A 22,483-nucleotide genomic window follows, 5' to 3' on the forward strand; every position below is an offset into this window, starting at 1 on the left:
TTTATAGGCTCTTGCAAATCTCATCACAGCCCCTAATTAAGAACAAAAATCATACGAAATAACACTGGAATACTTTTCCTGGTTTATGCTGGGAAGGCTGCAGTCACTCGCGTCTTAGTTACTCTATCATGAGAGGAAAAATTGGGGAATTTAATTATTTTGCCCCTAAATAACCCAAATTTGAATTTAATTACAAGTTCATGGATAGTTTGTTATCGAGTGAATCCTTTATGCACATGTCTTTAATTGCAAATGACTATCATCCGTCTTGACGTGTGTTGCACCTCTTGTTGACTGAGTTGGAGCACGGATCACTTACCCAGGGATGTGCAACCGCGAGCGGCCCCAGTGTAAACACATGTGGGACCTTGCGTGTTACGGATTGTTATTACCCCTGCAGGCGCTCTCGACTTTTCTCGAGAAAACTCGCGACCACATGACACGCGTTGCAGCATGTACAGTGCAGCCGTGGTTATGCCAAGACGACGCGCCAGCGCGGTGCTTAAATCTATTCGTTTTGACGAATAATTCTTCTTCATTTATCGATTTCAAACAGTAACGAAGTTTTAAACAGGCAAAATTCCCAAATTTTGTGGTACACTTTTCTCAGAATATGAAATATCTTGAGCAGCATATTTTTAGAAAGGGTGTACCCTGACTTAAATATTACAAGAAAACAAAGTCATTTCTCTGTGAACCCTCTCCAATGCTCTCACGGTCTATTTTGTATCCTATTTGGCATCTTAGGGTCAATTGTGAATATTCATATTAAAGTACTATTTTGCATACAAAGGCCACGCCTCGGTTGTAGGGGTGTAGACCACTAATTCAAATGAGAATTTCTGGCCCGCTCATTAGCATTAAAAGTGCCCCCACAGTATCTTTTGAAAAAGGAGATTGTTTTGCCCCCAAAATGATGAAATTGTGTAAATTGTTGCCGGGATCAACTCCCTGGGTCTTTGAGCTTTCATATGAGAGCAGAAGGGCTAAAAACTACGGTTGAAAAATGGTCCTAAGTGCCCGAGAAAGTTGAGGGTTGCCACTTGAAAAATGGCTGCAATCAGACTTTGGAAAAATCACTTTTTGAGGGGTGATTTTGTTTTGTGGGAATAATTAAAAATGTAATTGGTTAACCCACAAAAAATCGAAAAGAAATTGAAAGATAAGGGACCAGACAAGAATTTCATTTGTGTTTCAGAAATCTCAGGGATGTTGGCGTGCATGCTATTGGGCTCTGAAAAGCGCTAATTTTACACTGTTTTCAACGGGTCTTGAATTAGTGGACTTTACCCGTAGGAGAGTCCCAAGACGGAAGAACGAGCCGGCGATTGATGAAATGAAGTCACGAGAGGGCACAATAGAAATCGGCGCGCACGGCATATATTATGCTCAATCGAGTTCTGCCGTCTTGGGCCAAGACTACGGTGGTTGGCCTTCATACGTGTGATTGCATGTCTCCAAATTTTGCAATACACTTTCCAGGGACTGTGAATGGTATCATGTGACCGAAATGAGAGTGGTTGGGCTACGGACTGTCGTGCTTGATACAATTACGGAGGGCACAGATTCACGGGCGGTACAGTTGGGCTAAACTTGCTGCGTGACTGAAATTGATGTGTCAAAACCTTAGAAATGGCTCGTCGATTCGTTGAACTTGTTCTGTCGTCCATGTTTACTTTGACTCTCGCCTTAAGGAAGGGCGAACTTCTTGACATGACATACGGCTATGACGGCAACTCTCTGGCTTATCCTGGGAACGGGTTCTTCCAACTAACTATTCGATCACGGGGGCCGGAAGGCACTTTTCCGTGGTAAGATTGATGTGTACGAAGTTTCTCGATCAAGCTGATTGCATACATAGACCTAGGTTAAAAATCAGTATCCCAGCTGGTGTAGGTTTAACTTGGATCATTTTATTTTCTTCTGAGAAAATGGAAGTGCAAGTCCACACTCTGTGCTAGTGCTGAATTCAACCAGCAAGTTTAGGAATGCTACCTTGCAAGTTGCAGGTTGTAAAACAGTTGATGAAACATGGTGTGTACATTTACAGTAAATGACTATGTATATACAAAAACAGCATATGAATTTTATAGACCAGAAACTGATCGGAGATCCGAAAACTACAGATAGCATGATTGTCTAATCTACTGCAACAAACTTACTTGCGAACGCTTGAGAAATTCGGCTCAAACTATTGAGCTGAGTTCGGGCGGCTTGCTCTCTAGTCTCATGTTCACGAACAGCTCGGTTTGGTGGTCGAACGCCATGAACGTTGATGTACAACGTACAACCGGTTATCGCTGGTAGTGACAAGCAACATATGCAACATGGCGCGTCCGTGTACTGTACGTTATTTGAGAGTTAATGTTTGGATAACTGGGTTGAATTCTTTCTGTTTAAACAGGAACATTCATTTCTGTGTTATGGAAAATGATGTTACTCTTGTAAAATTTCTTATTGTCTCTGGCTTTGAAAGCCATCACTCTGCTTTTTGCCATGTTTGCAGCTGTTCAAAAATCAAAATCTCACGAGTTTTTCCATGTGTTCCTGTAAAACCCTGACGAGGAGGTTGTGTGTGATCCTGTTCCGAAAACAGCGTTCTTGAGTCGTGTTCCCACCGCTCGAGCGTGAGAACAAGAAGCCTGTATCAAGAACAGGCCACCGAACCTCAGTGATGATTCCATATAGCTTACGTGTGGGGTTTTAACAACATACTTTAGTAATAAGGCCTTCAACCTAGAAAAAATGTGACGGTGTGTAAACAGTGATGTGACACGGAATGTCTACAGTGCTAGTTCAGTGAACAGTAGCATATACTTAGGAGCAGAGTGGTGGAGGGTTAGAGGGTTTGAAATAAAAACCAGAGTCAAATAGGATACAAATAAAAACCAATCAGGAGGTTGAAAATGGGTGGTTAAAGGCAGCGAATAATGGGGGAAATATTTCGGGATGGACTTTATTTTCGTAGCTTATTCTTTTGTGTCAATTTAAACGGTACCACTATAATATTCTATTGGGCAACAGGTGAACAAGACCCTGGTTGAGCCCCTGTCAGTTAAAAGTAGCGTGAATATAATCCCTATTAGATTCAATTTTTACCTTCAGTATTGCTAACAATGGTGGGTTTTTTTCTGTTGGGATCTATAACTTGATAATATCAAATTAAAAAATGAATAAATTTGGAGTTTGATTAAGCCGCTTCAGGAATCGGCTTTATTTATTTGTTTAAATGCTTTGATATTATTTTTATTATTATTAGTTAGGCCTTATTTTTTCATTATACAAAAAACTGTTTTAGATTTTCATCAAAGCGTAAGTCTGAATTGGTTTGCTTTTCTGTATGCTTCTTGACGGGATAGCCTTAGTCGGGAAAGAAGGGGTGTTCTCATCTATTGCCTGATAACTATAAGGATTGAACCATGATGTTGTGTAAAGATCGATGGGGAGAGTAACATTCTGTAATGCGTTCGTTTTTGCAACTTCTTGCTCCAGGTTGGAGGATAACGTAATTTGTACACCAGAACACATCGGCACCCATATCGATGCTCCGGCTCACTTTGCACAAGGCAAGATGCGCGTTGATGACATACCACTTGACCAGTTGGTGCGTCCGGCCATCCGAGTCGACATCTCCGAAAAAGCGAAAATGGACCGAAATTATTCCATGACGGTCAAGGATCTACAGGACTGGGAGGACGTCCACGGCAGGATTCCAGACGGCTGTCTTCTCCTTGTCTATACCGGTTGGGGAGTTTTCTACCCGGATCGGCTGGCCTACTTGGGCACGACGCGCAACGACACCTTCCTCGATGAACAAGGAAGGTCACTCGTCTATTCTCCCGGCGTGGCGCCGGAAGCTGCCACGTGGTTGGTAGCAAATCGTAAACTGTCGGGTATTGGCATCGACGCAGCAAACATCGACTACGGACAGAACGCTCTCGTCACCAGCCATCAGATTTTATTGGGCGCTAACATCTACGTTCTGGAGAACGTGGCTAACCTGGATCAACTCCCAAATACGGGAGCCAAGGTTTATGCTCTCCCTATGAAAATTATAGACGGGAGTGGGGCGCCAATACGCATCATGGCGATGTTGGATGAGGGAAATACCTCAAGTGTGGTGATGCCTTTTACTACATTTACTATTTACGGAGTATTTCTTGCCGGTTTTGTTTTTCAGTAAATAATGTTTGTTGAATATCTGAAATATCCGAAAATACTTGTGGGGTTGATTTACTTATTTACTTTAGTGAATGATGTTTCTATTTCATGTTTCTTAACGATAATGGAAGAGTATCAGGAATTTTAAGTCCATTGTAGTCATTAATTTTCGTGCCATCGTATAATCTTTATTATAAAAGGCGAATATTATAATCCAGATGTCTGTATAGGGCGTTGCCATGTGTACTAATTGCAAAATATGAAATTTAAACACGTTTGCATTTGTGTAGATGAATTATTTTATTTGCTTTTTCTATTATTTAGTATCGATTTGTGTTTTAATTTACATAAAAAAGATGAACTATAGCAAGAACAATTGTGTGCTTTAATATGACCAAATCAAATGTATTACAGATATGACTTTGCCCCTTTCGATGAAAACTGACAAAATAAAACGAAATGTTCCTTAAGTTAATATAACGGCTCTGTACAATGATTAAGAAGTATTAACAGGATATAAATAAAAATATAAGCAACATGAGCAGAGGAAAGGAAAATGGAATTGATGAGAGTGCAGAATACATGTAGAGTGTTTTAGTTCGAACTTATATGTACACTATCCTAGCAGTATAATATTCCTATCGATTTTTGTATTAATAATAATGATAATTAGTAGTAGTATTCTTACAACCCAGCATTCCAAAACCAGGCAGAACAATATCGACTGGAAAATAATACCAATATGCCACGGTTTCCAAATTACCAGTGCCCCCGTGTATCCCCCCCCCGCCACTAAAAAAACGATGAATGAATCTTTAACAAGGCTAAAAAAAACTTTCCCACAAAACCACTCCACTGAAAGCTGGTGCCCTATCCTAGAAGATGCTGGTGCCCATTAGTATCTCCTCCCCAGTAAAATCCTAGCTGCGCCACTGCCCCGTAGCTGGCGGAGATGCTTGTGACAAATTATCTCCAGCTGTTAGTTAACCTCACTTGCGCCCCGGTGGCCAAAAACTTCTCACTCCCTGTCTTGAAAGTCTCAAGTCCTATGCTTTTCTTGGATGGGCTGTGATTTTGCATGTATATTCAAATGGCTCGTCGACTCCCTGGAGTCGTCCTGATGTCCATGCGCACTGTTGTGGTGGTGGTGGTTCAGGGTAGCGCTTCTGGACAAGTCACGCATGCTGCTGTGACGAACTTGACCCTCTCGCTTAATATCCAAGAAATTGATTCTTATTAGGCTTCAGCCCGGGGGGAGGGGAAGCACTTCCCCCTCGTTTTCAGAACCACACATACTCATAAAAGAGTTATCCTTGCATGGTGCTACCCCCAATCTTGTATAACTAACTTTCCTTTCTACCTTCAACATGAAAAGTTTTAAAGCTCATTTGGTTTAAGTTCATTTCCATAAACTATAGGTTTTTCTCGGCCAATTATGGAAAATGCGCCATTTAATTTGTGAAATAAAAATTCAATTTGGCGTAGATTTTGAACGCGACTTTTACCTGGTTTTATTTTCGAAATAACAAGCATACAGCTTCGTTTGGCATTCTTCAAATAAATTAGTGTGCATAACGTTTTATTTAAGTGGTTTTGAAAAGTGATTGGGATTTCAGTTTGACGTATTCGTTGCCAACTGTAACAACTGTGCATTCTTACTCGCCAAAAATACGTCTTTTACTGTGAATCTTTGGATTGAGTATTAATTTTTTTTTGCTGTAATTCAAATTCGCAAAAATAGGCTATACGTTCAATTTGGTTAGAAGATACTGCTTCACCTGAAAGAGAAGTATCGTTAAACACTTGACCTCGCACGGCATTTCTGAAAATGTAAAATATACGAGAACTTGTGAAAGTCGGTATACTCTGATCTCACACGCAAGTGAAAATGCATAAAGTTATCTTGTGGTTATCTTCAAGTGAAAAACTAAAACTGAAACGGGCAACAGATGTACATGTGCAGGAACATACCCGTCACGGTGACAAGAACTGCGGTTAGTAGGCCAGCTTAACTACATCCAGAATAGAACCCATTGGCCGAAGGTAAGTATCATTGTAATGACCTTTAACTTTACTGCCCACGTGAGCAGTAGGCAGGTCACAAGTTCATAAGTTCAGAGTAGCCATCATAAATCCAATTCCGAGATTCGAGCAATTGGTCGTAAATTCTATAAGCCCAGCCTTGACCTGTATTCATGATGAAACCACTTAAATAGCAGTCAACTGACCGTCACCAAGTCTTTCTTTCACTGTGCACACGCATGATCACTACCCCAACCCCAGCTTTGGACCATAGTAGTATTTGTACAAAAACAATACGTGCCTGAGTGCTGTCGTGTTTAGAGTCTGGTATAACCATGGAGGAAGGACACAGAAGGAGTTACAACTCTGGCACATCAAAATGCTCGGGTGATCATCACCGCCCGATCAGACGAACAATAGTGAACATTCCAAAATGCCTGATTACTACCTGCAGCTTAGCCGGACAAGTGGGGCCAGTAATATCCCAGCAATATTTGTGGAATTCTCTTTGCAATTAACTGCAACTTGTCGCAGTGACCGGGAAATAAAAAGAAAATGTTAGATTTACTTTTGCCGTCGTGAATAAATTATTTTAAGAGATTTTGATGCACTTTTCCATTATCCATGCAATGTTTGTAATCTCATTTTGTCACTCCAAAACATCAGTTTTCAAAACAGTCTTTCTACGACTTGGGTAAGACTGGCTAACAACATGTTAACCACCACAGGACAGTTAAGTTCACGAAAAACAAAATGCGCTGTTTCATCACAAGGAGTGATCATGAAATCTCATAAAATACCTTTTTGTATAAATTCAGTAATTCAAATAAAGCACAAGATCCTATAAACATCTTGGCTATTTATTCCCCAAATAAGTCGAGAAGAAAGCGTTTGATAAGGGCAATAACAGCACATAAACACTTGCGGTACACAGCCTAATACAAGCAACTGATCAAGCATTAAATTTGATGTTGTTGTCAGATCATACCAAGCACCAACGATGTATGAATATTCAACTTCCTATACTGCACTACACAACGTTTTAAAGTGCAGATTACCAGCGAAAAATTGCGGCGATGACATGGGGTACAAAGAGTGCTTATGGTTGTTCAACAGGTGATGCGTAGCAAGCATTCGCTGCGCTCTGGCTATGAACATACCGGGCATGCCAGAAAGCAGTAATTGGCCAGATGTGGTAGCCTGGGCAATTCAAGCTCCTTCTGTGTCCTTCGTCCACGCATGGTATAACCCTATATACCTTAAAAACTCTAAAACCTCCTTTCCGCTCCGATTTCAAGTATGCCCTTTTGTACCGGCAAGGTTGATTTACATATTCAAACAGGCGAAATGCCTTGCATGCCATGCCTAGTGACTGTGAGCCTAGAATGCCGAGACTTTCTGCTCTGATGGGTTTTGCACTGCACTAATTCAAGCACCTCTGAAAGTGTACATTCAACCATGATTCAACCAAATGCAGGGCTCAGCAACATGCAAGCCAACATTACTGGTGTTTTTCAACTTAAAACAGTTATATTGTCTTCTTCTTAATCTTTCCGTTTCTGTGCGGTGCGTTAGCCAATTTGATTTCTGGTTATTCGCACACTTGAACATTCACCCCTACTATACTTGCATGCCACCATTTTTCAAATGGCATCCCTCTACTTATACTGTAATACGCACTTATGACCATAATTTCAACTGCACTTTCAACTCTGCCCTCTAATGGAACACCCCCCCCCCATTTTAGGGCTTAACAAAATCCTTTTTCAAAAGAAACTGCGGCAACACTTTTTTTGGCTAATGAGCTTAGGCAAAAATTGACACTTGAATAAGTACACTGCACCCTATTACATCATACGTTGAGACTGGATTCGGAACAGTGATCAGATGAGGGCGCCCTGTGTGTTGGCGCTAGGGGTGCAGTGTCCCAATTCAAGGAAAATTCTCCGTCAGGCCGAGGCGCAGAAAAAGTACCCCCAGAGATTGTTTCAAAAAGAGGGGTCTGTTTGGGCCAAGAAATGGTGGAATTGTGTCAGTATGGCCCAGGATCATCTCTGTAGATTCAGGGGCACCCATCTGGGGGCAAAGCAGACACAAATGGGATTGAAAATTAGTCAGAAGAGCCCCAAGAAGGTGAGGGATGTCATTTGAAAAATGGCCGCTGGGAGGGCTTGGCAACATTCACTTTTTTGGGGGTGAGTTTGTTTTGGGCGGATAATTAAAAAATTCATTGGTTAACCTACTAAAAATTGAAAATCAAATGAAATTTGAAGGACCAAACAACACATTGATTTTTGTTTGAGAGGCCTCAGGGACTTCAGTTGCCTGCCATGGGGCTCCAAACTTGGTTGATTTTACACTATTTTCAATGGAGCTTGAATTAGTTCAGTGCACCCATAAAGCGCTGGCCACCAGCATGGCGCAAACGTCCAGCGCGGCATGTCAGCCCTGGCTGACGTATGGGTACCTGTCCCCTGCTTAACTACGGTAGCACCCAGCTACCACTCAGCAAATTGCTATTGCGTTACAGTATTCATTTGCTGGGAAACTCTCTGGATCTTATAAAGCTCACCGTGCGGACGAATACATGAACTAGCGGGGGGGAGGGGGGTTACAGCGTCAATTTTCAGCAACATATCATTTGTTCCATATTCAAGCCTCGTATCTATTGATATTACGTTTTTAATTACGTGTCACGTCTGTAACCTCTATATTTACAGTCTTTTAGTCATAATTTGATACGTTGCATTAAACCACTGTTGTGACGTCACCCTATTTAAAAAAGTATCGATATTTTAAAAAATTCACAGATCAAAATTGACTTGCTATAGACACAGAAAAAGCCATTGTGACGTTGAACTACTACGCTAAACACGAAGAGAAACGCTCTTAACAGCAAGGAACACCATTTTAGACGTTCTTCTTGTTGATGTTCTCTGCCTTTTTCGATTTGCCGCGCTAATATTTTCTGTTGATATTTATACATGTACACATTTTCATTGAAAATGAGACACTCCTGTCATTGCACTCATGTTTTAATCTGTTTAGCTCATTATTTTCCATACTCCTTCCGTTTCATTTGTTTATTTCAACTTTTCTCGTCATTTTTACTGATATTTATTTATTCAGTATAACGTAAAACTTCTGTCTTTGAGTTTTTCTCTTTGAAATTCACATTTAGCCAATTCACCTCCAGTTAAGCTTCAATTTTTAGCTCTTCCTCTGTTAGTAAACATTTTTAATAACTTCAACGATGACGAGTCCTTTCCCATTTGGATGAAAGAATCTCCACTTTTTCGTCGTTTATCCTCAACCTAATGTTTACGCCAAAAACGTTGCATGCGCTGCCAATTAATGAAGCCCTTAAAACATGTTATCAGTAAAGCCAATACTTACTCATCTACGATACCAGTTGTCTTATGATGGCGTTACACCGTCTTTGCAGAGAGCTCTTATATCAGCTGATTGATTCGTTGTCATTCCCACCCCCGCCCCCAAATGGCTCTATAACCGCGCCTGCTGCTGAGGCTATCTGCAAAGTCCAAGCAGAGCATGAAACTACAGGACCCAATTTCATGACGCTACCAAATACACGGTTTTACGCTAACAGAGGCTTTGTGTAGACGTACACACTAATTGCCGACTTTTCAGACCCCCACCCCCGATACGCATACGCATTCCACAGAGTGACTTCTCGGGGTACCTTGATTTAGCAGCATTAAATGTCACGGTACATTGTACATCTACTGTAGTACTGTTTTTCGCACGTGGCTTCCAAATTCTGAAATTAATGACCAAAGTAATAGCAGCTTTTTAACTTGGTATTTCTTTATTAACGACACTGGGAAATACTTTTTGGCAGCTTTGAAAAAGATTTTTAATAAAAACAAAAATAGTCCTGTGCCTTTTTTCTCTCATGCGCGTAGAGGGCACCTGTTCGTTTCCCGAAGACGCTGCCGGTCTTTGTGTTATGAGTCATGCTGCGGTTTACTAATAATGGGCGTTGGCACTGGAGGATATTGGTGGGTTGGATACTCTCGACCCACAAAACTCGACCCACAAAAGCTGATTCTGGTACTTATTTGTATGAGGAAGTGTGTTGAGATGATGAGGATTCTTTGAAGGCAAATTTTCGGTTTGCGTGCGGTACGCATAGACTTGAACTCCCCGCCCCCTGTTAGTTATGGTGTACGCAACGGCACCAACGCACCTACGTAAGTACTTTATGGACGACTCCGTAGACCTTTCCGTACCTGTGGAAGCCCTTATTTTGAGCGCGATTCGGAGAGTGCTGAAATCATGGCCAAAAAACCAATGAAATCGCGTGAAACCAGTGTACAGGCGCACCAAGTTCACCATACAGCATAATCTGACGGCGAGCACATGTACGTGCCATCTAAAATTGTATGATTTTTCTATAAATATTTTTGTAGGTGAGGGCGCATTGAATCAAATCTAAAATGGCCGTCGTAGATCCTTCCACTTTATTTCACTTTCGTCTTCGGAAAACCCTCTAAAATGTAGTATTCCCCGGTTCTCCTTGTATTCCATTAGTAGGTGAAGAGACAAAGAAGGTAACTGTCAGGGCAGAGTGTAATGTATCATTGCCACCCAGAACACAGACTGTACTTCCTGCTCAGTGTAGTAATATTAAGGCTCAGTAGGGCATTATTGAACCTGTTCCAACCTTGTATGACGACGAACAGTTAGTAGGCGCTAAGTGTGTTCTGTTCATGGTAAATCTGTACATCAGCTCATGAATCCCTCTGACAGGTGCTTTTCTCTGATGATATGTACATTGACAGTTCTGAGGCCGACGGAAAAGATACCACTACGGTTAAGACTAAACGAACAGATTTGACACACAAAAACACTGTAACCGTAACCGAAACTGTTGAGCACCCTGACATTGTAGAGGAACTTGCTATCACTATGGAAGATTCTGATTTAACAACAGATCAAACTTAGCAACAACTTATCTCATTTTTGGCTCAGAATAAGGAGGTTTCCGCGAAAGATGCAACTGATTTGGGTACCACTAACCATTCATCACCACAGAATAGACACGGGCGACGCAAAACCAATCCACCAACGTTTCTATCGCACTTCCTCGTTCATAAGGCAGAAATTGACATGCAAATCCAAGAAATGCTCAACGCTGACATAATTGAACCATCAACCTCACCCTGGGCTAGCCCGGTTGTTCTTGTGAAAAAGAAGAATGGCGAATTCCGCTTTGCTATCGATTACCGTCGCCTCAATCGAGTCACAAAACCCATGTCTTTCCCTCTACCACGACCTGATGATGTATATGACACCATAGGTGAATCCCATGCTACGATATTCACTGTAGTCGATCTTGCGTCAGGATTTTGGCAAATACCTCTGGATAAAGATAGCCGCGCGAAAACGGCTTACACATCCCATAGTGGCAATTATCAGGTCAAGAAAGTTCCATTTGGTCTCACGAATGAACCAGTTTCCTTCCAAATGGTTATGACCCAAGTGTTGCGTGGGCTAACTTGGAAATTTGCGCTCGTGTATGCGGTTGACATTATCATTTTCTCACCTGATTTTGACACACATCTGAAACACTTGCAGGCAGTCTTTGACCGGCTCCCTTGTGCAAACTTGAAATTGAAACCACAAAAGTGCCACTTTGCTGCCAAATAGGTGACCTATCTGGAGCACATCATATCCAAGCAGGGGATTAAGACTGATCCCGCCAAAACATCAGCGGTTACTACTTTCCCTATCCCTAAAGACCCATCAGAAGTTTGTATATTTCTAGGACTCTGTAATTACTATGGTTGGTTTGTGAAAGGTTATACCAACATAGCAGCCCCTTTAACAGACTCCTACAGAAAGACGTATCATTTGTATTGACGGCAGATTGTAATCGTGCTTTTCACCAGCTGAAACAAGCACTTATCTCCCCACCAGTTCTCGGCTATCCCAATTTTGATCGTGAGTTCATTCTCGCTACTGATGCTAGTGGCTTTGCAATCGGCTACATCCTCTCTCAAAACGGCTACAACGGTAAGGAGGTTGTGATTCAGTACGGTGGGAGAGCACACTCACAAAAGCTGAACAAAATAGGTCGATAACTGAAAAAGAAGGGGCCGGCTAGCCGTTGTCGAAGGCATTCAGTTTTATAAGGTGTACCCAGCTAACAGACGTTTCCGTGTCCATACTGATCACGTTTCTCTACAGTGGCTCAGATCTATACACAATGCAGTGGGTCGATTAGGCCGCTGGTCTATCTTGCTGCAGGGGTATGATTTTGAAATTGTCTAGAAGTCTGGCACATCCCATGGTAATGCTGATGCCCTTTCCCGTCGACAATATTCCATCAGCGCCTCTCAAGTTCAATCCCCTAATACAGATTCACTCCTGGTAGACACTGTGCATCAGATTCACACGCTCAGTCAATCACGGAAGGAGAAAACAACATGACGTACGCTATGTCAGAGAAGGAAACCGTATGTTCTATCGATAACCCAGACAGTTTGATGGACCCATCCATAGATATCAAAGCTCGCCAGCGACGTGATATTTCCCTACGTCACTACATTGAGTATTTAGAGGATGGTAGTTTGCCGCCCGATGCTCATGTTGCTTGACGAATAGTCGCTGAAGTTCAGGATTATGTCGTACAGGACGGTATGTTGTTTCATTATTATTATCCAAGAGGCAATTAAAGGCCACCGAGTTGACAGACAAATCAAACAGTCATTTCTCAGTGCTTACACCATGACGTACTCCTTGCATATTACGACTTAGTCCTGGGAGGACACCAGGGAATTGATCGCACATTCAACAGTATTAGCCAGAAATATTTTTGGCCCCAAATGTTTTCTTAGATTGAAGCCTATTTTAAGTCATGTACAACCTGTCAACGCATAAAGGTTAACCATCATGCTCAGCGCGCGCCCCTCCGACCACTGCCTGTAGGGGAGGTATTCTCCAGGTTACGTATTGACATACTTGGCCCTTTGAAGCCATCTCCTGATGGGGACGAGTACATTCATTTGATTGTCGACTCGTTCTCAAAATGGTGTGAAGCTTCCCCCCAAGACGTAGGATGCCGAGAAAGTATCCAAAATACTCTATGATGAAATAATATGCCAATACGGTGCTCCTTCCTCCCTCCTCTCTGACAGAGGAACGCAGTTCATGTCTAAACTTATCGAGCAGTTGTGCAGCATCTTTCAGATCACCAAAGTTCAGACCAGCAGCTACCACCCACAAACAAATGCAACTTGTGAGCGCATGAACAGTTTCAGTGGCAGTCCCTTCGCGCTTATTGCAAGCCAGACCAAACTGGGTGGAGTTACTTGCCAGTGTCATGTTCGCGTATCGAAGCACACCAGCCACTGAATCCGCGCAACTTAGCCCGTTCACGATTCTATTTGGTCGTGAATATCATCTGCCGATTGATACCGCGTTGCTACCCCGAGTGCAAGCAGGTGCCCAGTCAAATCGTACACTTGAGCGTATCATGCCAAACCTTGACACCGCGCGCAAAATTGCAGCAGAAAACACGAAAACGTCACAAGCAAAATACAAAGCCCGGTTTGACAAGAAATCTAAAACCCCAGCTTATCAAGAAGGACAAAAAGTATTGTTGTACTGTTCAAAACGTCAAGTTGGCCACCCAAAATTTGCCATGGCTAGGGCCTTTTATCTGCGAGGCTCGTGACAACTTCATCTACAAACTTCGCATGTGTAGTGATAACAAGCTTATGTTTATCCCCAGTCCACGCGAATCGGCTGAAGCAATGATCCTCAGGACAGACCGGTTCACATTCCTGATAGTTTAGACAGCCACACTGAGCTCGGTGCTGACCAATTTGAGGGCAATGACATTGTAAGTGACCTGCTCAGGACCCACCTAATTCTAAACCCACTCTGTCTGACAACGCACACTTGCCACAACTCCCACCTGTTGTCTTGGGCAGTCCCACACAACCCTCTGGCAATAAACCACCTGACGCTAATGACCAAGGTCGTAGTGATTGGTTTATCGTTCATAGTCTCCGACGATCTGCATTATCGATGGCAAAGCGTCATTATCAAGTGAAGTGGAAAGGGTTCAACAAAACAACTCGGGAACCCGAAGAAAATATTCCTGATGAATTGATCCGAGAGTTCCACATACGAAAAACCAAGCGGTCTAAGGCATATAATCGCAGAAGATGAACATAATTGTATTCGGGCCTGCACACTTCGTAGCTTGTCGATGACGTAATATGAACTTTCACCGTAGTTATGTAATGTACCTTCTAATCTTTAATCGCTATTTGCTCATTTTTCTTAAGGTATTTGTCAGTTTGTTACCTTCTTTGCTTCGTACCATATGCTGGCCATGGACATGATTGTAGTACCCGTACACTCATTCTCATGTATCTCTGTGGTTTCATGAAGTTATTCCTCGACTTTTTGTTAATGTACTATTATTATATTCCCTATTTTCTTACTGTTCATTTTTAAGTCGGGAGACTTAAGCTTCGAGGGGAGGGTACATATCACCATGTTACAATAGCACATGTTGTATTGCTACTTAAGTTGCACGGATTAATCGGACCTTCAAGAGTAGAACCGCTTTCCAAGTAATGAGACTCATTTAAGGAATGGAAAGCAGGGCTGGACCAGAAGGGCCATTGAGGCAGTCCACCGGTCTGATAAAGAAAAGGATAAGGAAAAGTCGGTATTCATTAATTTGACTAGCCCTACCTTCAAATCCAAATGAACCAAGGGGCCACTCAAAATTTTCAATGCTTTTAAATTTCGACTTTTTTTCCAAATTTTCTTGAAATTAAAAAACAATGAAAATTTTGAGTGGCCCCCAAACACATTCATTCACGCTGTATTAATATTCAAAGGACTAGTAGCCAATACCTAATAAGGCAAGGAAAATTGTATGATGGATGAAAAATGGAATGTCCAGTAAATGTACAAAATCCATATGAGATCTGACAATCAGGCAGAAAGCCGCACCTCGAGCCAGCTGAATAAACCACATCAACTACTATACAACTTGGTATGGTGTACTATTTACGACACACATTTCTCTCTCGCTAGCCTCCCTTAAGGCGACGCAACTACACGACGCGACAGCACGACGCTCCCTTCTTGCCATTACTTTTGTACACACACGACTCGTCGTGCCGTCGCCCGTCGCGTCGTGCTGTCTTAGGTCCTTTCCTTGTTGCATTTTTTCTGCCTAAACGTCGCCCCTATGGTGTACTATTTACGACAAACATTTCTCTCTCTCTTTAGCCTCCCTCCAGGCGACGCGACCAGACGACGCGACGGCACGAAGGCCCCCTTGCGTCGTGCCGTCGGGTTGCACCGTCGCCTTCTTGCCATTACGTTTGTACACACATGACGCGTCGCGTCGTGCCGTCGTCCGTCGCGTTGTGCTACTGTAGGTATTTTCCATGTTGCATTTTTGCCGCCTAAACGTCGCCCCTTCCGTCTCCCGTTGCGTTGTGCTGTCGTGCGTTGCGTCGTGCATTGTGTCGTGCATCGCGTCGCCTGAGCACGACGCGACGCACGACACGACGCACGACGCGACGCGTCGTGTGCTGTTGCCCTTTACTTCATGGTGTTTATAGAGGGCGCCTTTTCTGTTTTCTTTCACCTTTCTTGCAAAGTACAAGCTATTCGCTCTTTGGTGTTGATTTTTCATTGTTTTCATCTCATCGATTCATTAATTGGGATTAATTTCAGTCATATTTTATTGAAAGAAATGATAAAAGTGCACAAGAAAATCCGAATAAATAGGATATATAGGGGGGGTGGGGCTTTTTCATCCGTTCATCAAATTGAATTAGTTGTGTCATATTTTATCCAAACAAAAAAATGAAAACGAGCAAAAAGAAAATCTGGGTATGTAGGTGCTCTCACATAATAAGGGTGAGCCAAGAATTCGTCACTTTTTTACCCGGCAGATCCTTGTTCGAATGTCTGTCCAATTTCTTTTTAAGACCGTTGATGAAGTTCCCATTTGTGGTAAATTTGTAACCTTATAAATATTTCTCTGTGATCCGTGCCAGCAGTTTCCAAGTAGTTCTCTTACTCCTCCAGACAACTTGTCTACAATTGTACGACCGCAAGTTTGACCACGGGTTTAGGTAATTACCATCCAGCCTGCACTATATTATTACCCTCAGAATATTCAGTCTTCAGTCTTCCTCCAATTTAGTCTGCCTCGTTAACTTCATCAGCACCACACTTTCAATGATATTAGTCCGCCGGCGTGTTTCTTAATAAAACACTGTAGATCCTGCTACCGTTGTGACGGTGTCTTTTCTTCCCCTCTTTTTGGCCTCGCGCTTAATTTCTCATCAGATCCGCATGTTACATTTGGATTTACAATATTTATTAGAAAAATCACAATTAGATTAGGAAAAGCTAAAACATTGTGGTGGCTGACGTTAATGTTATATATTTCCTGGAGACAATGCCGATTAGTCGCGAAACTCTTTCTGATTACATTTGATTTAAAAAAGAAAAAGGAAAAGAGTTTTCTTCAACAAATCACTCTTAATGAAAACACAAAGTTAGAAAGAATCCACGAAAAAGAACAACAGAATCATGGCCTGGTACCTATGGCATGTACTGTGCAAGCAAGGGTCGGGGGAAGGAAATGAAAGAAAACAGTAACGGCGCCTATAAACTCCATGAAGCAAAGCTCGACAGCACACGAGGCGCCGCGTCGTGCGTCGTGTCGTGCGTCGTGTCGTGCGTCGTGTCGTGCTTCAGGCGACGCAATACACGACACGATGCACGATGCGACGCACGACAGCTCGACGCGACGGGCGACGGAAGGGGCGACGTTTAGGCGGCAAAAAATGCAACATGGAAAGGACCTAAGGCAGTACGACGCGACGGGCTACAGCACGACACGACGCGCGTCGTGTGTGTACAAAAGTAATGGCAAGAAGGCGACGCAACGACCTGACGGCACGACGCAAGGGAGCCGTCGTGCCGTCGCGTCGTCTGGTCGCGTCGCCTGGAGGGAGGCTAAAGAGAGAGAGAAATGTTTGTCGTAAATAGTACACCATAATCTTCTACTATACGACACACATTTCTGCCTCTCTCCAGCCACTTCGAAGGCGACGCAACGTTGTGCGTCGCATCTTGCCGTCGTGTCGTGCTGTATTACGTCCTATTTCCTTAATGCATTTTTTCTGCCTAAGCGTCGCTCATTCCATCACCCGTCGTGTCTCATCGTCGTGTGTTGCGTCGTATCATGCGTCGCGTATCTAGTCCGTAAGTGACTTCGTCACAAAGGCGGACGCGCCACGATTTGCAGGCTTTCATTGGACAATCACTGAAGTTGCACGTTAACTTCCGGTTCCGTGGTTCCAGTAAACAACGATCAGTACATGTAACTCTCTGTGCAGTGCATGTGCAGTGGGCGTGGTTTAAACTGAGGTGACGTCACACTTACTAACCGGATTACGGCTCCTGACGCACGACGCAACGCGCGACACGACGCAAGACGCGACGCGTCGTGTGCTGTCGCCCTTTGCTTCATGGTGTTTATAGAGGGCGCCTCTATACAGTTTTCTTTCCTTTCCGTCCCCCCTTTATGGAACGACAAAAATTGGCCACGTTTTGGGGCACCATTGAAGGGTTCCGCTTTAATAGAGAAGAAATACATGTCAAATCTTAAAATAAACATCAAATCGTATATTAAGTTGAATGAGGCGACCCTGAGAAACGTTCACCCAAGCTGGGTTTACCACGAGGTCAGCCACAAGGCACAAACAACAGTAAATTCAAGGGCCCTCCAGTCAGTAATATCAACACATTGGACGACAAAAACGTCTGATCCTTGGAACGCCATATAATAGAGACGACATGGGGTGTCTATGAAGCCTTCACTGGGAAAACAAGTGTTAAATTAATGTTTTACACGCCTTCCACTTCATGAACATGTAATGGTGTTAATAATCCAACGCTAAACAATTTGTGGTGTTTCTTTTTTAAGCAGATACGCGGTGATATGTGAGTAAGTTTAGACACAATGACACATGGAAGTTAATAACAAGACACAAAAACACATTTATCAGGTGGTAACACCAAAACACGTTTATTTCCTAAAAGGTGTTTCATTTTAAACGGTTACGTGCTTACAATCAACGCAAGGGCACGTTTATAATGGGCGTTGGTTTTTACAGTGTTGTTCAATTTAGTTTCTCAATTTTTGGACACAAATTTGTGTATTGAAAGTCTGCGTACTGAGTTATGTGAATGCAAGCTACTTTCATGCCAGGCGAAGTCAACACAGAGATATGGCTTCAGGAAATTAAGTTCGATATCAGACGTCAATGTAGTTCCTTTGATAAGGCCATTCATTCGCAACATACTTACGATTGGCCTATTCTCTTTTCATTTTGTATTTGAGTATGCTGTGGGCCGTCCAAAACATATCACAAAAACAGAAAATAAAATGCTCACGTTTTATTAAAGGCCACCCGTTTACAAATCATTACTTATTAACATTTTCGTTAGGCCAAATTAATGCGTTTTGAATAAAATCCCACAGTTTATTTAAATTTTCGAATTCCATGCCTGTTGGTGCTTCCTTTAACATGTCGGGGATTCAGCCCCACGCGTCGTTTCAAGTCATTGGTTAACCTTTGAGAAAGTCGTTATCACACTGTAGGCTGCTTCAACCCTCCCTCCCTTCAGCTAATGAAAACCAGGAAACCTATCAAAAATGGCTGTTCGATTCATCGGCCTCGTCCTGTTGTCTGTGCTGGATTTCGTTGTTGCTCTAGAGCGGGGAGAGTACCTTGACATGTCCTACGGCTACGATGAAAACTCTCTCGCCTATCCTGGGGCTGGATTCTTCCAGCTAACCATTGAAGAGCGCGGGCCTGCCTTGGGTTTACCGTGGTGAGGGTTTACAGTGCTAATGAGAATGTTGTGAGACAGAGAGTGGATGGGGGAACTCGTATATATGTGTAGTTTTGTCTGAGACTGGAAGAGGCGGCTATGAGTGGATTGTCGCCAATTTGAAGGTGTTTTACATTTTGCAAATTCACACCCTTGAAATGGTTTCATCTTGTTCTTTTGCAATGTCTTAGGTTGGAGTATAACTCGATGTGTTTACCAGAACACATCGGCACCCACGTCGACGCCCCGTCTCACTTTGGTCAAGGCAAGATGCGGATCGACGACATACCACTCAGTCGGTTGATATGCTCGGCCGTCCGAGTCGACATCTCCGAAAAAGCGAAAGCTGACAGAGATTATGGAATGACGGTTAAGGATCTACAAGACTGGGAAGTCATCCACGGCAAGATTCCGGACGGCTCTCTTCTCTTCGTCTACACCGGTTGGGGAGCTTTCTACCCTGATCGGCTGGCCTACTTGGGTACGAAGCGCAACGACACCCATCTGGACGACCAAGGCATGTCACTGGTCCATTGTCCAGGTGTTGGACCCGAAGCCGCCGAATGGTTGGTAGCTAATCGGAAGATTGTGGGTCTGGGAATTGATTCAGCAAATATCGACCGTGGGCTAAACGTCAGTTTCCCTACCCATCGCATCTTAATGGAAGCCAACATCTACGGCATCGAGAACGTGGCTAACTTGGATCAACTTCCAGACACGGGAGCTAAGGTGTTCGTACTCCCGATGAAAATTGTAGATGGGAGTGGTGCACCAGCACGTATCGTGGCCATGTTGAACGAGGATAGTACCTCTGGGGCAGCGACGCTCTCCACTGCATTTGTCACCTGTGTCTCTCTGCTTACTATTAATCTTCTTGTGTAAATAACTACTCACTGATTTCTTTAACTTCTGCCTTCGATTACAGTTTTGTGATAGTGTTATAAGATTTATTCAGCCAATGATCCTTTAATCGAAGTCATTACTCACGCCTTATCCTGGAAATGTATTTCAAACAATGGCAATTATGAAATTGTCGATAAAGCTTGGAAATCGAAAAACACCCTTGCACATTTCAAAATCATATTCTTGAGTTTTACTGACTCATTCGCAGTTACACACGATGTAATATGTAACTTACCACTGAGTGGTCATGCCTTACCCAGTACACTCATCACGACAGCTCTGTTAAAATGTGAGCATTAGTTGATACTGTAAATCATAAACAACTTGTTTTTGATTGAAAAACCCGTTGGTCATATGCGCCTGGTGCACTCTTTTTTTATGCAAAGACTGGAAATTTCGTCTTAAGTTTTTGTTATTAGTTTGTGGAACACTGGCTTCGAGGAATGGACTGTTGAGCGTTTCAAGTTTGGAATATTAACGCCTTTTGATGTTTAATGAGGACAAACATTGTTCTTCTGTAGTTAGTTTGTTAAAAATGATATTAACCTCTAATGCGTCAGTTTTATGTTTTTCTCTCATGCATGCACTTGACTTTCATACATTTCATACATAGGCATAAACATACATGTATTATATATTGACATTTGTTCAGTCGACACACTGAACGCGTGCGTGAATTTCACACAGAAACGAATTTTGAAATTAACAATGACAGTAGAATGTTTATAACACTATGATACGGTCTCGAAACACCAACGCTATAACGCAAAATAATATGCAGTTACGTTATTGACTTCTCAAAGACCGAACTATATTAGAGGCGTGGCTTGAAAAAGGGGTCATTAATGGAATAAGACGTTCACTGACAAATCTTTCAGATTTAATGCAAGAGAGCCATATTGTTAATGTATTTAACCTTTAACTTAAATACCATAAACTGTCAAAAGACCACACCATCATTGGACTAAGAATAGGTTCTCGGGGTATGAGTTAGTGGAGTTTTGTCGGGGCAGGGCAACTATTTGTTCAAAATTAAACGTCGACAGTAGAGCTTAGTCTGAAATTAGACCAACCTTGAGTGGTCAGTTCCTCCGAGAGAATAAAATTATCGGAATTGATACCGGCATACCCTTATCGACTGACAAAGTGTGCATTCCTGGAGAAAACAGTTGTTTCTAGCTGTTGTCGCATTCTCGACCAGTGGAATGGTCATTGGAATTTTCTGTGAGATAAAAGTAGGGAAATTTCATCCTTCATCGGGTTCTGACCTTTAGACTCCTGGGGCGTGGACAAGGCACACTGATCACTGGCGGTACTGAGCCTTCCGACTGTCAGGCTTCATGAGTGCCTGCTGACTGGGTGTCTCGTCCCGTTCTAGCTGAGCCATGCTGTACCTGGTGCTGTCTTGCTATGCCTGGTTTTAAGCGTCGTTGACTCGCTGTCTGCTGGGACTCCAAAGGAGCTACATATAGCGCCGACTCCACCAGCGCCACTCCCTTTGGCCGCACCTTGTCGACTGGTTCGCTAGCCTGTTCCCGTCTGTTTGTCCACGTGTCATCCAGCCATTCCCAAGTGTCGGAGATCGGAGGTCGCCACTCAAAATCATTCAAACTCTCGTAGATTCCACCCACGGAGGTACCTTCCCTTTCACAATGGCCAACTTACATGATTTAGCCTACATAATTTAAAAAGTATAAAAATTTTTTCCTTCTATATGGTTCATTTAGTTTGATGCGCGTTAGTGCTCTGTTGGTGTTGTTTATTAAAATAAATCAAATTTCTTTCTACTAAAACTCCTTAATTCCGATTTTCCGTTATATTGTGTTCTGAGATTTGAAGTGCCTTCATAGAAGTACTTATTACTGCAAACATCGTCTGTAAAGTTAAGTGCCTTTTCCCATTTTAAAGCAAGTGTAGCTTGATCATGAGTCGAGCACTTTGATGCCAGATTTGCCCTACGCTGTGTGCGTGCATATTATTTGGCATGCCGTTTTTTTATATTTCCAATCCCTCGAATTTTTCGACAGTATCTAAACATGGACATAAATCCTGGGGGTATAGGAGTATATGCCCCCACACGTTTTGGGGGGAGGGGGGTGGAATATTGCATCACAGGCCCCTCCCCCCCAAAAAAACACACACATTATTTTGTGATGAGCAAAAATTAAAGTGGATATCTAAAGACTTTTTGGACTTCCAAACGGCTAAAGTGCATTCACTATCACACAAAAAAGGGGAAATAATTTTTCAAAAGCCATTCTGATGTACGATTCTGCATTTATGTAATACATATGGCAAATGTACATCAATATCATGAACATCGACTTCTACATAGAGTCATATGGTGTCATCCTCCATCCTGCTTTTCAAGATCGGGCAAGTCTTCCCCCCACATCTCCTGTCCCCTATCTCCCCAAATTCCAGCACAAATTTATCTCAGTACTTTTGAGACTGAATTAAAAACTGTTTGAAGTACTGCACG

The 22,483-nt window shown here is 42.7% G+C and overlaps 3 protein-coding genes across 3 annotated transcripts in view; 2 read left to right on the plus strand and 1 right to left on the minus strand.

Moving 5' to 3' along the window:
- LOC110982360 (HHIP-like protein 2) overlaps positions 1–22,483 on the minus strand; it is a 304,779-nt gene that overhangs the window by 256,484 nt on the left and 25,812 nt on the right. The window lies entirely within an intron of this gene.
- Positions 1,477–4,603, plus strand: LOC110981784 (uncharacterized). Its single transcript, XM_022239677.2, has 2 exons — positions 1,477–1,811; positions 3,493–4,603. The coding sequence occupies exons 1-2, from the start codon at positions 1,633–1,635 to the stop codon at positions 4,181–4,183; spliced, it is 870 nt and encodes a 289-aa protein (XP_022095369.1). The 5' UTR covers positions 1,477–1,632; the 3' UTR covers positions 4,184–4,603.
- On the plus strand, positions 18,822–21,794 carry LOC147800723 (uncharacterized). Its single transcript, XM_087146868.1, has 2 exons — positions 18,822–19,098; positions 19,290–21,794. Exons 1-2 carry the CDS (start codon positions 18,920–18,922, stop codon positions 19,978–19,980), a joined length of 870 nt encoding a protein of 289 aa, XP_087002994.1. The 5' UTR covers positions 18,822–18,919; the 3' UTR covers positions 19,981–21,794.

Source organism: Acanthaster planci, linkage group LG01 (assembly GCF_054643075.1).
Source record: "Acanthaster planci isolate LZ-2023a linkage group LG01, COTS_SCS, whole genome shotgun sequence".
Classification (NCBI taxonomy): Eukaryota; Metazoa; Echinodermata; class Asteroidea; order Valvatida; family Acanthasteridae; genus Acanthaster; species Acanthaster planci.

What these genes read in the sequence shown, in the direction of transcription:
- LOC110981784 (XM_022239677.2), top strand. Translation starts at nt 1,633, where the DNA reads ATGGCTCGTCGATTCGTTGAACTTGTTCTGTCGTCCATGTTTACTTTG. An exon ending in CCGGAAGGCACTTTTCCGTG is followed by an intron (nt 1,812 to 3,492) that starts GTAAGATTGATG and finishes TTCTTGCTCCAG; the next exon opens with GTTGGAGGATAACGTAATTT.
- LOC147800723 (XM_087146868.1), top strand. Translation starts at nt 18,920, where the DNA reads ATGGCTGTTCGATTCATCGGCCTCGTCCTGTTGTCTGTGCTGGATTTC. An exon ending in CCTGCCTTGGGTTTACCGTG is followed by an intron (nt 19,099 to 19,289) that starts GTGAGGGTTTAC and finishes GCAATGTCTTAG; the next exon opens with GTTGGAGTATAACTCGATGT.